The sequence below is a fragment of the Malaya genurostris genome, chromosome 3 (genome assembly GCF_030247185.1).
Source record: "Malaya genurostris strain Urasoe2022 chromosome 3, Malgen_1.1, whole genome shotgun sequence".
In the NCBI taxonomy this organism is placed as follows: Eukaryota; Metazoa; Arthropoda; class Insecta; order Diptera; family Culicidae; genus Malaya; species Malaya genurostris.
In genome coordinates, this window is record NC_080572.1 from 17,453,846 (window position 1) to 17,469,426 (window position 15,581).

Consider the following 15,581-nt stretch of genomic DNA (forward strand, 5'->3'; position numbering starts at 1 on the left):
GTTATTTGGGATTTGGTTCGTAAAAAAAGTTATCGTTATTTGGAATTTACTTCGTAAAAAAGTTTTGTGTAATGAATGTGGAAACCGCCCATCATATGGCTATTTTTGAAATGGATGTGAAGAGTAAGTGCAAAAAAATGAAGTTTGCGCTCGTTTTCTAAATCCAAGATGGCGGCTTCCGGATTATTGATATTGCTTAAAACTCCTAACAATATGGGTAATTCAGGAATGGGATTGATGATTAGATGTCGGAAAACGATGTTTGAGGGGGTTCTTAAATTCAAGATGGCGACTTCCGGGTTTTTTTATATTCCTTGGAAACCCCTACAGTAGGGGTATTTTCGAAAAGGATTTGAATGGTGCCATAATGACAATGTTTGTAATCGTTGTGAATTCAAGATGATCACTTCCGGTCTATTGATACTCTTTGAAAATACGCACAATATTAATATTTTTTTAGTAGAGATTTAGTGTATAGGTACCAAAAAAGAAAGAAGTTTGTGATCGTTTTGATATCTAATTCTTTCCGAAAATACCCATATTGTAAGGGTTTTCAAGGAATATCAAGAAACCGGAAGTAGCCATCTTGAATTTCAGAACCACCTCAAACATCGTTTTCCGACATCTATTCATCAATCCCGTTTAGAAAATACCTATATTGAAAGGGTTTGCTAGTCATATCAAGAAACCGGAGGTCGCCATCTTGAATTTCAGAACCACCTCAAACATCATTTTCCGGTATCTACTCTTTAAACCCGTTCCAACAATACCCATATTGTAGTAGTTTCCATGGAATATAAATGAGCCAGAAATCACTTTCGATGTATGCCAAAACCTCTTTTTACGAAGTAGGTTCGTAAAAATAGTTTGCTTGATTTGGGATTTGGTTCGTAAAAAATGATTACGTTATTTGGGATTTGGTTCTTAAAAAGAGTTACATAAAAAGAGGTAACGTATAAAAAGTGTTCGTAAACGGAGGTTTGGGTGTATAGGTTTTCGGAAACTCCAATCTGTTGTGGACTTCACGTACGATCATTATTCTACGTTACTCCATAACATGCATCAAACATAGCAAACATACCACCGATTGCGCTTAAAATTAAAAAAAAAATTATTGGTATGAATATTATTATAAATACTTCTTAAATCTACTTGACGATGATATATTAGTAACTGAAAATTCTAACTTCCTAAAATTAGCTTTAGAATCTTAGATAGCGTTTCAATTATTTGCCTGTATTTTAAATTTAAATCTGCGGATGAGAGAGTTTCGAAATTGCATTTTTAATGTCAATATGGTCGGTCGTGTTTTGTATACAACCATGTAATTTTGTCAAACTACACACCTAGAAAAAATCGTCTAAAGTTACGTCTTCTGAGACCGACATATTCGAGCATCAAAAATGATTCAATTTTACAGGTATTCGAACACTAGTTTAATGCATTTCGTTATATTTTTAGCTGCTGAAACATGTAAGTTTACACGTCTGCTTTAAAAGTGGGGTATGTTTGACGTACATTTAAATCATTCTTGTAAAATTCAATCGTTTTAATAATTTCGAACTTCTGAATTGTGTCATATATGGATTTTCGTCACCTGTAAATTTAATGATTTTTTGCTGTGTAGTTTAATTAAACAACAAAACAGTAACAGTTCGGCTGAAAAGTTCGTATCGTTTAATAGAAACACACATTTTTTTGCCAAAATTCGTTTTTATTATTCAACATAATTGCTATCAGAGGCGATACAGCGATTATAGCGATCTTCCAACTTTTCGATACCATTTTTGTAGTACGATTTGTCCTTTGACTCAAAATAGGCCTCAATTTCAGCGATTACCTCTTCATTACTTCTAAATTTTTTACCAGCGAGCATTCTCTTGAGGTCTGAGAACAGCAAAAAGTCACTGGGGGGGCAAATCTGGAGAATACGGTGGATGAGGGAGCAATTCGAAGCCCAATTCGTTCAATTTCAGCATGGTTTTCATCGACTTGTGACACGGTGCATTGTCTTGATGAAACAAAACTTTTTTCTTCTTCAAATGAGGCCGTTTTTTTTAAATTTCGTCCTTCAAACGCTCTAATAACGTTATATAATAGTCACTGTTGATGGTTTTTCCCTTTTCAAGGTAGTCGATGAAAATTATACCATGCGAATTCCAAAATACAGACGTCATAACCTTACCGGCCGATTGTTGAGTCTGTCCACGCTTTGGGTTCGGTTCATCGCGTGCAGTCCACTCAGCTGACTGTCGATTGGACTCCGGAGTGAAGTGATGGAGCCATGTTTCGTCCATTGTTATATATCGACGAAAAAAGTCGGTTTTATTTCGATATAACAGCTCCAAACACTGCTCAGAATCATCAATTCGTTGTTGTTTTTGATCGATTGTGAGCTCACGCGGCACCCATTTTGCACAAAGCTTTATCATATCCAAATATTCGTGAATAATATGTCCAACACGTTCCTTTGATATCTTTAGGGTGTCAGCTATCTCGATCAACTTCACTTTACGGTCATTGAAAATCATTTTGTGGATTTTTTTCACGTTTTCATCGATAACAGCCTCTTTTGGACGTTCACTGCGTTCATCGTCTTCGGTGCTCATATGACCAGTACGAAATTTTGCAAACCACTTACGAATTGTTGCTTCGCCCGGTGCAGAGTCTGGATAACACTCATCAAGCTAGTTTTTGGTATCGGCGGCACTTTTTTTTCATCAAAAAGTAGTGTTTCATCAACACACGAAATTTCTTTTTTCCATTTTTTTCACAATAACAAAAGTAGCTTCACTCAAAATGCAATATCTCACAAACTAATAATCAGACAGCTGTCAAATTTATACACGTATCTTTTGAAGGTTGGTACTAACTGAAAATGGTATGGATTTAATTCTAGTGGCGCCCTCTCATAGAAACGATACGAACTTTTCAGTCGATCTGTTATAGTCATTCATCTTAGCGGGTCCGACTTTTGTGATACGCACTGTAGATGTTATTTTGGTCAGCCCATGTGCTGGAGTTGCACAAACAAGATGTTCAAGCGGTAATATATACTTATGAGTGTAACTTTGATGAACTTAACTTTGCGTTCAATATCGTTCAAAAGTGATGTCAGGTTTGCTGATTATTTCAGTAAGATGAAAACCATATGCGAGATGTAAATCAAGTTCTGGTTGAGTTTTGTTTTCATTGTTAAATTTCTGCAACCTTAATGATAATGTTCTCATGTCTGCATGTTTTGCGTTCATTACAAACAGATCAATATTGCACAACTTTTTCGCAAGTTTATAAATTCATATAATTCATTGAGGGGTTAACCTAAGTTTGTGCTTAGGGCACATAACCGTTTTTACTTTTCTTTACGTTTTGTCCTAGACTCCTCAGTGCAGAGCAATTCGGATTGAACTGCTTAGTGCAAACTTAAACGGTTCACTTGGTGCCAATTAAAAAGTATTTTGCAAATAGCATTAACTTTACGTCTGCTTAGCGGTTTAAGTTGAACTGTTTAAGTTTGCACTAAGCATTGCAATTTGAACTGCTCTGCACTGACGAGTCTAAGACGAAATGTAAAGAAAAGTCCATATCATTGCTTTTCTAAAAATTAGGAAAACTGCACACACTGACCTAAACATTTATGAGGTGACTAAAACTATGCCGACTCAGAAGAAAAACATTTTGTTAAGCAAGGTTCTCAATTATTTCTGAAAAAAAAACAAGAAGATATGGCGGATAAAAGTGTAAACATCGTGCGTTTCAGAATAATTCGTCGAATAACTTCCAATAGCTAAAACAGAGAACAAAGTTTAATTTCATATGTACCAGGAATACATGGTAACTTGGAGAAATAAAACTGCATATCCGAAAACACCACATATAAGCTCTGAAATAAAATTTTGAATCATATTTTGTTTCGATGTTTACTTGCGTGGATCCCGGCGCCGTACTTAATTTTGTGAGAAAATTACAAGTACAGCCAAAACCGCCCTATCTCGCCACCAGTGTTAATTCTACATCGTGGGCCAAAATGGTGTATGTACGATATCCCCCTTGTACGTGGCGGGCAGATTCCCCCCCAGACGGCTGGCTATGTCTGCCTAGAATTCTGGCAGAATTCCGGCGAAAGTCTGGCAACAATGCAACAACCGTTTCCGGCAGAGAATTTTGCCTAGCGGTTATTAACAATTCTTATCTGTCAGATTCTTGCCATACAAGATTGGCAGAACCGTTTTGAATCGGTTCTACATTTTAAGCGTCTTGGTTTTATTTTTCCAATAAAAGATACATATGAAAGGCAATAAGTTATTGCCCTTCATATGTACTAATCATGGAAAATGTTATTACCAATAACATTGCTTCCTCACTGCCAAACATACCAATATTTCAATCTTATTTACCTCGTCTCCAGATTTGTTTTTTGTACGTACATGCGGGATTGACGAATATGAAGTCGAATAAAAAAAAGAAAAAAGACAGAGGAGGGAAATAAACAAGGCACGTAGGGCGAGATGATGACGAAATTCGCCTGGACAATTTTGACAGCAGCCGGAATGCGGCCAGCCTTCTGACGGTTGCAGAATTCCTCACAAGCGGGTATGTACCGATGTAAAAAAAAAGGTTCATGTCTACGCTCGACATTTTTATTCCGGACACAAACCCATTCCACTACTACGTGAGTGTATTTGATTCTGTAGTTTTCTCAGCGGAATTCATTCTTCTCAAAGTTTGAAGCATAGCACAGGCACAGCGAACCACGCGCGTTTCTGCTACAAGTACAATTCCATACGCTTTTCTCACCTATATACCAGCGTCGTCGTCACTGTCAACGGTTCGCCTAACACAAAAGCAATTTTGCGTATTGAGTCAGTTACTTTCGAGTCGTTGATCGCGTCGCAAGTTAATGCTATTTTTAGAGTGATTGTGTTTCAAATTCTACAATCAAACGAGATATAAGACTAACAAAATTTCTATTCCTTATCGAAGTGTTCTATCGTATTTGGTATCGTGAGACAGTTTCATAACGATAGCATTGTTGTGTTAGCTCGCGCGCCTCCTGTTCGCAAAAAGGGAAAGCAAGTTTGACCGAAATTAAGGTCACCAAACGTGTATACACGGTTACGAACCAGGCGGTCGTTCTTGATTTGTAGCTAGTGCTAATTTGGTCTATTTGTGCTGTTGTGTTTTCGACACAGTCGAGTCAAGTACGTATGATGTTTTGTATTTGTTTCACGAATAAGCAAATAAGCTGGATAAAGTTGTTGGTTGAATTGTCCACAAGATTGAGTAGGTAGCTTGAAAATTGTGGAGTGCTTAGTACTTGAAATGCTTTGGTGCATAGTTGTATGAAACAATAAAACTGTTTAAGGAATGTATTCATTGCTCAATATTTTTTTTAATGAACAATCAACGATTGAAAGTTGCTATGTATTAAGTGCATGTGTTTTGAAACAAGCAAATAAATGTAGTTTTGAACATCAAATCCGCGGTCTAGCTATCGGCAATCTTAATTATCAGTCGCAAAGGTATGTGTTACAGCGAACGTCAGACTGATAGCAACAAAAACAATCTTTTAGTGCATTTTATTGAATAAGTGAGTACATAAAGCGTATGATTAAAGCACGTTGCAAATACTACTAATGCTAATTCAACTGCGAAGAGCATTCGTGGGAGCTAGGAGTAAGACTTGCTGGGGAGTTTTTCTCCATTATTTACTTTATAATCGAGAGAATTCCTGGATATTTTATTTGCTATAGTCTAAAGCTAAACTTTGGTACTAAAGGGTGTTTTTGAGAACTTGTTGATTTGAAATTTAAATAAAGCACATGCCAAATTATGAAATTCCTTGGTATTTAACATTTAAACATGATTTCGGGCATATGGCCGCCACAACTATTTTTCACAAGGTCATTCTGGAGGTCCAATTTTCGACCATTTGAGGATGTATTTCAGCAATGATACGTTGAATGTTGGTTTCCAAAGCATCAATCATTGCTGGTTTATCCACATAGACCAATGACTTCACGTATCTCCACAAAAAATAATCGAGTGGCGTCAAATTACACGAACGCGGAGGCCGATTCACCAGTCTATTTCTCGAAATAATGTTGTTGAAATGTTCTTTCAATTTTAACCGGATTCTGTTCTAAAATTTTACGTTTCTGAAAAACGTAAAAAAAATCTAAACTGGTTTCAAAACTACACAAATCGATAGTCATGATCCGTAGGCAACTAAACAAACCGATTCCGGCTATCCTGGTTCCCGGTATCCGGTTCCGGAAGTACCGGAAATAGTGGTCATATGCACCAAAATGGATCTCACTCACTTTTCTCAGCGATGGTTTGACCGATTTTCACAAACTTAGATTCAAATGAAAGGTTTTCCGGTCCCATACGGAATTCCTGATTTTCATCTGGATCCGACTTCCGGTTCCGGAGTTATAGGGTAAAGTGTGTTCAATATTGTACACCGCTACTTAAACCGGCGAAACAAAAAACGTAAAAAAAATTCTAAGCTGGACTCTAAACCGTTATTCCCAATCTTAGGGTCAATTGCAAGGTCTTATGGTCCAACCAAAAATTACTGCATAATTTCGGATGCAAGAAACATTTAAATCGTAATTTAGAGTGCGTACTATTAGAGTTTGTACGTCATTTTAGTTGGTGGCCGTACGATCCGCTTTTGATTATACCGGTTCTCGGGTTCCGGTGCCGGAAGTGCATATAATAGTGAACCCACTTCGTTTTCTTAAGGATGACCTACGCAATCAAAGCACTGTTTTGTTCTGTATGTTATACACAAACAATCTCTTAGTTTCTTTCAAAAATCGAAAAATTTTGAATAGAATACCACAATATTATATATACATGAGAAAGGCATCATTACACCACTAGGTGGATTAAAACAGGTTTTTTGTGATTACTCTACGTTTAGGATACAAGATTTTCCCTGTATTATAAATTATTTTGAACTTTCGTAATCCCGGAATAGATTGTAATTGTTTTGCCTTTCTCATATACAAAGGCTATACCCCGGAAGGCCGAATGTCATACAGTATTCGACTCAGCTCGACGATTTAAGTAAATGTCTGTGTATGTGTATAACAAATATAGTCACTCATTTTTCACGGAGATGGCTGAACTGATTGCCACAAACTTAGATTCAAATGAAGGTTTTATGGGCCCATACAAAGTTCCTGAATTTCATTTATATCCGACTTCCGGTTCCGAAATGGAGATGGCTAAGTCGATTTTTGCAATCTTAGATTCAAATAAAAAATCTTAAAATGCCATAAGTAAATGCCAATTTTCATTCGAATTAAACCCCTGGTTCCGGAGGTAGGGTTCTTATCGTGAAAATGTCAATTTCAAGAATATTTTTCTCATAAGCTACCTCTTTATATTGGTTAGTGAGTTTCTCTAGTTTACTAGTCTAGTTTATCATGTTTTTTTTCCAAAATTCAAATCGCCGTAGAGAATCGTCACTATACCGAAATCCAGTTTTGATTCCGGAAGTACTACTTCCAAACAATAGTAATCAAATGTGATAAAATGGAGTAATCAAATGTGATAAAATGGAGCTCATTTCACTTTCTTACATGTGATTGAATACAAGTATTTCAATAAAGTAGTATTATGCTACAGAAATCTTCAATGTTCTTTTCTAAACTTTTTAATTTGTGGTATTTCGGGGAATTTCTTCTGTAATATATAGGAGAAAATGAATAATATGAGAAAGGCATCATCACACCACTAGGTGGATTAAAACAGGTGTTGTTTTATGTTAATACTCACTTACTGCACTCAAAACCAGTTCAGACTGTAATTATTTGGAATGAACATGAAACTTTTGAGTTTCTTGGGACAATTATTCATGAAAGGGAAAATTGAAGAAATATGCATTCAAATTTTCTGCTGTTCGGTTCGGTAACAGAGTACTGGTTAGAGTTAAGAATGAGGCATTATATTTTTTGAGACTATCCAACCGAAATCCTGGGGCACATTGAATTTTGAACCGAAATCCTGGCTGAATGACACACATGGTTCGAATCAGTTCGCAGAGTTCGCTAAATTCCTGTGTGTGTGTATTTGTGTAAGTAATAAAAATGTGCATGTACTTTGCTCATAGATTCACGAACATATTTTCACTAACTTAAATTCAAACGAAATATTTTACGATCCTTCAGAATGTTATTGAATTTTACTCGGATCTGACTTCCGGTTCCAGTATTGCAGAGAGATGAGCGAAATCTTCAGAACTGGTCTTTTTTTATATCATTTATTTATTTATTTAATTTTGATTTTGTTTTATTTCATGTTATTTAATTTCATTTAATTATATTTATTTATTTGTCATTTGAATACAATTTTAATACATGTGATACTTTCTAAAATAAACATAATGCACATTAATCTAGGACCTAGATCGTATTGAATTAAAATATAATTTCAGCTGGGTTAAATTTAGATATAAGTCCAGATGAATCAACCCGATGTGTAACGATGTTATGTTCAAATGAAACCATTAATTGTTCTCGACGCTCTTCTAGTGTGTGGATGTCAATGAGCATGCAAAGAGCATTGTATGATGGTAGAGAAAATCTTGCCCAGCCTATCTTGCGGAGTGCAAATTATAGGAATTGTTTTTGAACTGAGTCTATACGTTCCTTGTGAGTGATTGAGAATGGGAACCAAACAATGCTACAATATTCAAGTATCGACCTTACGTAGGCAATATATAATGTTTTAATAGTGTAAGGTTCGCGAAAATTATAACTGAAGCGTTTTATAAATGCATGCATGTTATGAGCTTTGCTTATTGTCGTATTATAGTGATCGATGAAAGTTAACGTTTAATAGTTTAAATGAAAGTCAACGTTTGTCTGAAAGTCCTACTGAAAGCGATGACTTTACATTTATTGACGTTTAGTTTCAAAAGGCTTTTGTTACACAGGACATGGAACATTTGTAATTCATCTTGAAATACCGCCTAATCAGGCCTGTACCCAGGGTTTCGTTTCGGGAGGGGCCCAAAGGATAAAAAAATAATCTTACTGAAGATTGCTTATGTACCTAATTCTCGGTGTGCCTTTTACGGGTGTTTTTAACAGACACTTTAAACTTTTTCACTGGAACTGTTGTTGTATAACATTTCTTTACATTTACTGTCTTGTTATTTCTGTAGCACATGTCTTAGACCTTCTAAATAAATATATATCTGTTTTTGATTTCGGGAGGGGCCCGGGCCCCTCGGGCCCCCCTCTGGGTACGTGAATGCGCCTAATCTACTTCAGTTTTTATTTACAGGAAAAGCTTCATGTCATCGGCATGTATCAAAACTTGTATGTGAATGATGTGTCGTTCACAAATAAAATGAATAAAAGAGGGCCTAGATGAGAACCTTGTGGAACTCCTGAGGTGATCAGAATATGGTTGGATGTCCTCCCATAAAATCGAACCATATGCTGACGATCAGTCAGATAGTTCTCAAGCCAAATAGTTCAGGCTAGTTCCTATTTTTGTAATAACATAGGTAAATGCGATCAAATGCTTTGCTGAAGTCAGTATAGAGAGCTTCTATGTAATCACCCTTATCCATTTCAGTCAGTGAGTAATTGACAAATTCGAGTTAATTTGTATTAGTCGAGCGACCCTTAAAAATCCATGTTGCATATCATAGAATAGAATCACTATATTTTTAACTTGATAAAATATTTTTTCATTAATTACCGCTTCAAAAAGTTTAGGAATCCAGGAGATAATTTCAATTCCTCGATAATCACACATCTGATTTTTTTCCACTTTTGAAAATCGGTGCTAAATTATGGAAGGACTATTAATACTGGTCATGAGTTATTTATTGAAAAGCCAAAACAAGGGTGTAACTAATTCCAACGATAATTTTTTAATGAATGCAGAAGGAATTCCATCATGTCCGAGAAGTTTGGAAATATCAAATTGATGTAGCGCTTGCATAATATCTTGGACATTAATGTGATGAATATTAATGTCACAAACATGTTCAAAGAAGAAATTAAAATATTCACGGTCTCGATCCTCTTCGGAAAACGTAGAATAGGTTTTTGGAAGTAATTTGCAAATAGTGTACAAATATATTCTTAGTTGTCAGCAGCCTTACCCTTGCAAAACATTTTTGAGGGTAAATTATTAGATTTTAATTTATTTTTTACGTAATTGAAGAAATTCTTAGGGTAGGATTTGATTTCACTTTTCTTTTTGAATAGTATTTTTGTTTACTTTTCTGTTTTCGATTTTCCAGATTTTTAATGTCATCATTATACCAAATTGGATAATTAGAGTTATGTCGTCGCCTTATTCTCTTAAAATGTCTCAAAACTATTACGATCTGAAGGATTGGTGTTGTTGACATCTTTCAAAATTGCGAGGTTAGTTTCTTCAATATTGTCGCTCTGGGTAGAAAAGGTCAGTAGGTTAACTCAGCGTCTTAATCTGATTACTTTTATAAAGCACTTGAATCTAAAAGGTACTCCTATATAGGAAACTTACATGTGTCTTACATCAAAACAGTATGTGAAGACACCCTATGATTCGCGATAAAGTGCAATTCGTTCCGACCGCGCTGAGTCTGACTCGCAAATGAAAAGTCGCCTAATCGAGTAACCTTTGATGAGCAAAATCACAATACTGAGTCGATTGATTACAGAGCATCTCGACGTCACACAGCTGATTGACTGTCACTGACTGTGCACTCTCCCGCTCGCTCACCCGCTGTATCGTTTGCTCGCTCCCTTTCAGATGGATTAACAATCTGGGACCGTCGATACGCGCAACGGCGACCGCGATCTCGTTCACAAACAAACAGCACTTCGCCGTCGCCGTCGGTGTATTTTGAACGCAAGGCAGTATAAAACGACACCGCCTTGCACACGCAAGCTTTCAGTTCTCTTCCAGCTGGTCAAGTGGTCACATTTCACAAGTTGAACGATTGATTAGTAATCCTCAGATTCGCCATTTCTGTTCTGTGTGTGTATGTGACTGGAAATTCAAAAAGAAATAATTAACGAGGTGTCCGTTCAATGTTTAGTCTTTCCGGCACAGAATCGCCGTTCCGCTCTTTTCCATAGTGATTGATTGAAAGTAGATTTGTGCCGCCGTTGTACTGCAGTGAGGAACTTGACTTTCTTTGTTCTGTTAACGGTGGAAACTGCGTAAAGATTATTTTATGGTGGAAGTGCATTTTGGTGTTCTACGTATAAAAAAGTGAGGACATGGATAGTTTGGTCATTTCGAGTGTAGTTATCGAATTAAAGTGGAAAATTTTTCGTTTGCTTTAAACATCTATAAAAATGTTGCGGAATCTAACTTTCTTTTGTGAATTGCAAACTAGTTGCATGAATGTTTTTGGAATTTGCAAACAGTTCACTGGTTTCAATGCTTTACGACGAGTCATTTGATTGGCTTTCCTAACAGACTTATTAAACGACAGTGAATTTGTCATTTTGCTCTTTAAAATGTGTCTTGTAGATTTCTTATCATATTTTTTTTCGCTGGTGCTGGTTTTAAAAGTCAGTTGTCATATGTAAGAATCCCGAACTGGGAGGATTTTAAGTATCAATAGGATCGTAGCACTAGCGTTGGAATGGTTCTGTCCACCAAAAAAAACCACTGTAATTTTGTTGAAGCTGATCGGTCAAATTTAATGAATGTAGTATACCAAGATCTTACTTCTGAAAGATTTAAATCTGCGCATAGAACATTGGCCGTTTCGTCAAAGAAATTATTTTAAGCATTCTGAAAAACTCTTACAAACGATTATGAGCATTCTCAAACTCGATTCTGAGTGATTTCAAACCAACTAAACTGCTAATAAAAATGCAATGAAACAAATTTTAATTAACTTTATTACTCATTCTTCTTCTAATCCATATCAACAGAATCATGTAAACACTTCTGGAATCCATCAGCGACAGTGGGAATCATCCGATAATCAGTTTACGCCTTTACGGTTTCTTGAACCTGGAATCAGGCTTGGAACAGTGTTTGCAGTGTATCTGAATACGTTTTCAGGCAGAGTTACAAAAGGCAGGATACAAAAAAAAAACACCGTAATCTACCTGTTCGATTGTGTGGGTGCTGCAAGTGCAACGGAAAATTTTACGTTTTGGATCAGAGCTACAGGATAGCCAAATAAAACAGACTTCGGTTAAAATTCCGAGTTGTTTTAAATACCATCAGTACTCTATTGTAGTTTTAATTAGTGTCCATTTATGGCTGCAAAGATGAATCTGTCGTTTGCCGGGTGCGGCTTCCTGGGGATCTACCATGTCGGTGTTGCGGTTTGCTTCAAGAAGTATGCTCCCCATCTGCTACTGCACCGGATAAGTGGTGCGTCGGCGGGAGCATTGGCCGCATGCTGTTTGCTGTGTGATATGCCCTTAGGTAAGTGCATTTGAATATTACTACTCGAGCATAAGTCATAGATACTTATCACTGTGCAAGGTATTGATAAAAATGTTAGGAACAGGGGAAACAAATTAGAATGTAATTGACCAATTAGAGGCCAGGTGCAATTAACATTGCGGTAGAACATTTTGATAACAGATTGAAGCCTGAAACATGATTCTGCGTATTTTCTTAAAGTGTAAGAATGTATTGTGTAAAATAGACTAGGAAATTAGTCTGCTACCGATTTTTCCTTTCTTCAATACTTCGAATTTGGGAAATGGCAAGATTGTTTTATTGAACATTTTTCCTCTTGAACAAGCTTTTGGTTGCCTGAACTTGAAACCCAATTACACACTAACATTCATCGATGTAAGTAATTATGAATTCGTTTGTGTAAGTTCATTAGACAGACAGAAGTTAATTTGCCCAAGTGTTAGTGGTTCTTTTGCCACATTTTCATTCTTACCAATACTTCAGCAAACGATAAAGTTTTTAGAATTGTGAGCATCAGTTACAATGTAAAGAACTGCTCGTTGATAGATTAATTTGTTTTCTTTTTGTGAAAGTAAAAATATTGAGGTAAAGGAACGTGGATTATTTCCACAATAATCACAGTTTTTGCTCCACATAATAACTGATAAAATGTACGAAAGTTCATTGAGCCTACGAAGTCGTGATCACTTCGATGAAAAAAACAAATTCGCAAAAAAAATCAGAAAACTTTATTACCGTTTTACAGTCCATTTGTTCGGTTAGAATTCGTTTGATGTCGACTGGTAACGTGAACTCCTTTAGAAGCAACTGATATGAAAGGTAATGCAGTTTAATTTAGCAATGTAAGCAATGTTTTTTTATAACTTTTTTGGAAATTTAGTTAATTAGGGATTTCTTATCAAATTGCGTACGAATCTCTTGAACTAAAGGAATATTCTCAGCCTTTTTTGTCGTGAATACGACTTGTTTTTTGCCTTTTCAGAATTTACCCTGTACAAAAATGGGCAGAACTTTATCGCGAATATCTTGATGTTCTTTACCCAACAACATAATTTCTTTACAAGCTATCGGGAATATGATCAGCAATTTGTGATTAAATTTTCAACAGCGTGCGATAACCATAAATAACTGAAAACTTTTGGAAATAGTTAAAAAAAATCATCATCGCTTGCTTGCCGTTTTCGCACCCGGACGACGGTTTTGAGGTAGTCAGGCACATATCAGTTCCGATTATCTACTGGACGAGTATTAAAGGTAAACTTTGATTGAAAATCGTTAATTTTAGTGCTTCAGGCGGAACTGGATGTCGAGGTGAAGTTCTCCCTCCAACATCAGTAAGAACAAACCAAGTATAAAGTGTGCTCTCATTTGGACTTTGGCCGTCAGGAGGAGCAGGCTTTTTGCGTGGTATGAAGCCTCAAACGCTCAGGTCGTGCTTTCATTTGTACTTCGACCGTCGGACGGAGGAACTTAGTTTCCGAATACAGGTTCAGAATTCAGAACGTGCATGTTGAAACTGGATTCCGGATCTGAATTCAGTTTTGAAACTAGTTCAAAAACTATATTGCAGTTGAATTCTAAGCCTTTTCTAAGTTCTGAATTTAGTTCTTGAACTCAGGTCCAGTCCCTAATTTCAGAATTCTTCGAATCAGTTCTTTTTAGAACAATTAACATGTTCCCAAAGAACTATGCGAAATTTTACGTTACTGTACTATATACGGTCCTTTTTTCAACCAGTTGGAGTTTGTAGTTGTTGTAGGAACTTTCTGCTAAAATGCATAGTACCGACTCAGTTTAAGTGCATCGTTTAAAATTTTAGTAGTGAAGAAAGGGAAAGCTTGCACAATTAATACAAGTGATCAACTAATTGATATTCAAAATTAAGAAGAAATCGTTTCAGTTATATTCGTATTCACGACATCCAGTTATGTCTGTGACATCACACACCCATACTTTTTCAAATCTGCATCGCTAATCTAACTTTGATCGAACGAACATTTACGAAAAAAACATTTCCTTAAATCATTGCTTCGGGAAAACGTTGGATCTCATATAGCGTTGCCTGGCAATGTGCACTTGACTAAATCATAAAAATCAAATGTTGAGTAAACATTTAAAGACAAATAAACCTAGTCATATGTGATTTTAGGGGGCAATTTCTAAGATTGATTGCGACTTATAAATCATCTCTGAGGCAAGAGATGTCCATCTCCTCTGTATGACGAAGAGCAAGTATAATTTCTCCCCTCGCACTGACAACATAAACGAGAACTCATGTACACCACTGTTATATAAAGTGGGCACGCGTCATGAGAGCGCGTGTTTATTTTGTTTCACCTCTAGCACTGGATCATTCCAAAGTGCTACAGCTGTACTCTCAAATTCTCTGAGGTGGACGTAGATATTTACACCGAAGTGTACATGCCGGATAGCACTCTGATGTACGGTTTGCATAAGAAAAGCGTCGAGTACGCATATTCTGTAAAATACAATTTATCATTCGTTTGTTCTTGCTGTGATGAAGAATTTCATAGCAAGGCCAGCACCACTCTCTATAAATTAAAAATAATAATCTCAGAAATGTTCGCCCACAAACACGCGCCAGTGTGCGGTGTTCGCCGGTTGCATGAAACTTACACGCTGACGTATCACTCTAGTCAAATACCATCATTGCTCTGAAGGAACTTAAACAAAACAGGTTCAATATTCTTAGCCTATGGATTGAAAAAAAAATGGGACCTTCTATTTCCCTTTCGAAATTTTCAAAAGTTATATTCAAAACTGTTATGTCGAGTTTTCGAAGGAAACCGTAGCATCGTGTGACATTCAGGTCAGTAAAATTTCGAAAGAAATTATTTAGATGAAAATGAAAATTCTGGCCGTTCACTGTCAGTGTATTTCAATTCATTCAATTGGCTTTCGTGGTCATAATCAAATGAGTGCCACTGGATTCATCGTCAATTGGATAATCATGATTTGTCATTTGAAGATTCGCTTGCTTCGTTTCAAGCACCAATTAATCTATCTGTTTCTCTGTCTCAGCCGCCAACAGTGAACAAGTCCGAATGAATATACTGACGCCTAATATTATTTGTTTATTCTGCTGACGATAATGCTCATAATTATTTATATTAAAGCACTACGTTTTTGCGATAGCCAACTTT

General features: G+C 36.3%; 1 protein-coding gene across 4 annotated transcripts in view; it reads left to right on the forward strand.

Annotated features, from left to right (window-relative positions):
* Positions 1–4,882: 4,882 nt before the first annotated feature.
* Positions 4,883–15,581, forward strand: part of LOC131439500 (1-acylglycerol-3-phosphate O-acyltransferase Pnpla3-like) — a 37,464-nt gene continuing 26,765 nt past the window's right edge. Inside the window, exons 1-2 of one of the 4 annotated variants that reach the window (XM_058610595.1) lie at positions 4,883–5,201; positions 11,913–12,417. In XM_058610595.1, coding sequence (XP_058466578.1) covers positions 12,246–12,417 — 172 coding nt within the window. In that variant the 5' untranslated portion in view covers positions 4,883–5,201; positions 11,913–12,245. Of the gene's footprint in view, positions 5,202–10,889; positions 11,239–11,912; positions 12,418–15,581 lie in introns of those variants that run through there. The other 3 variants (XM_058610597.1, XM_058610594.1, XM_058610596.1) reach the window with 3 other exon arrangements.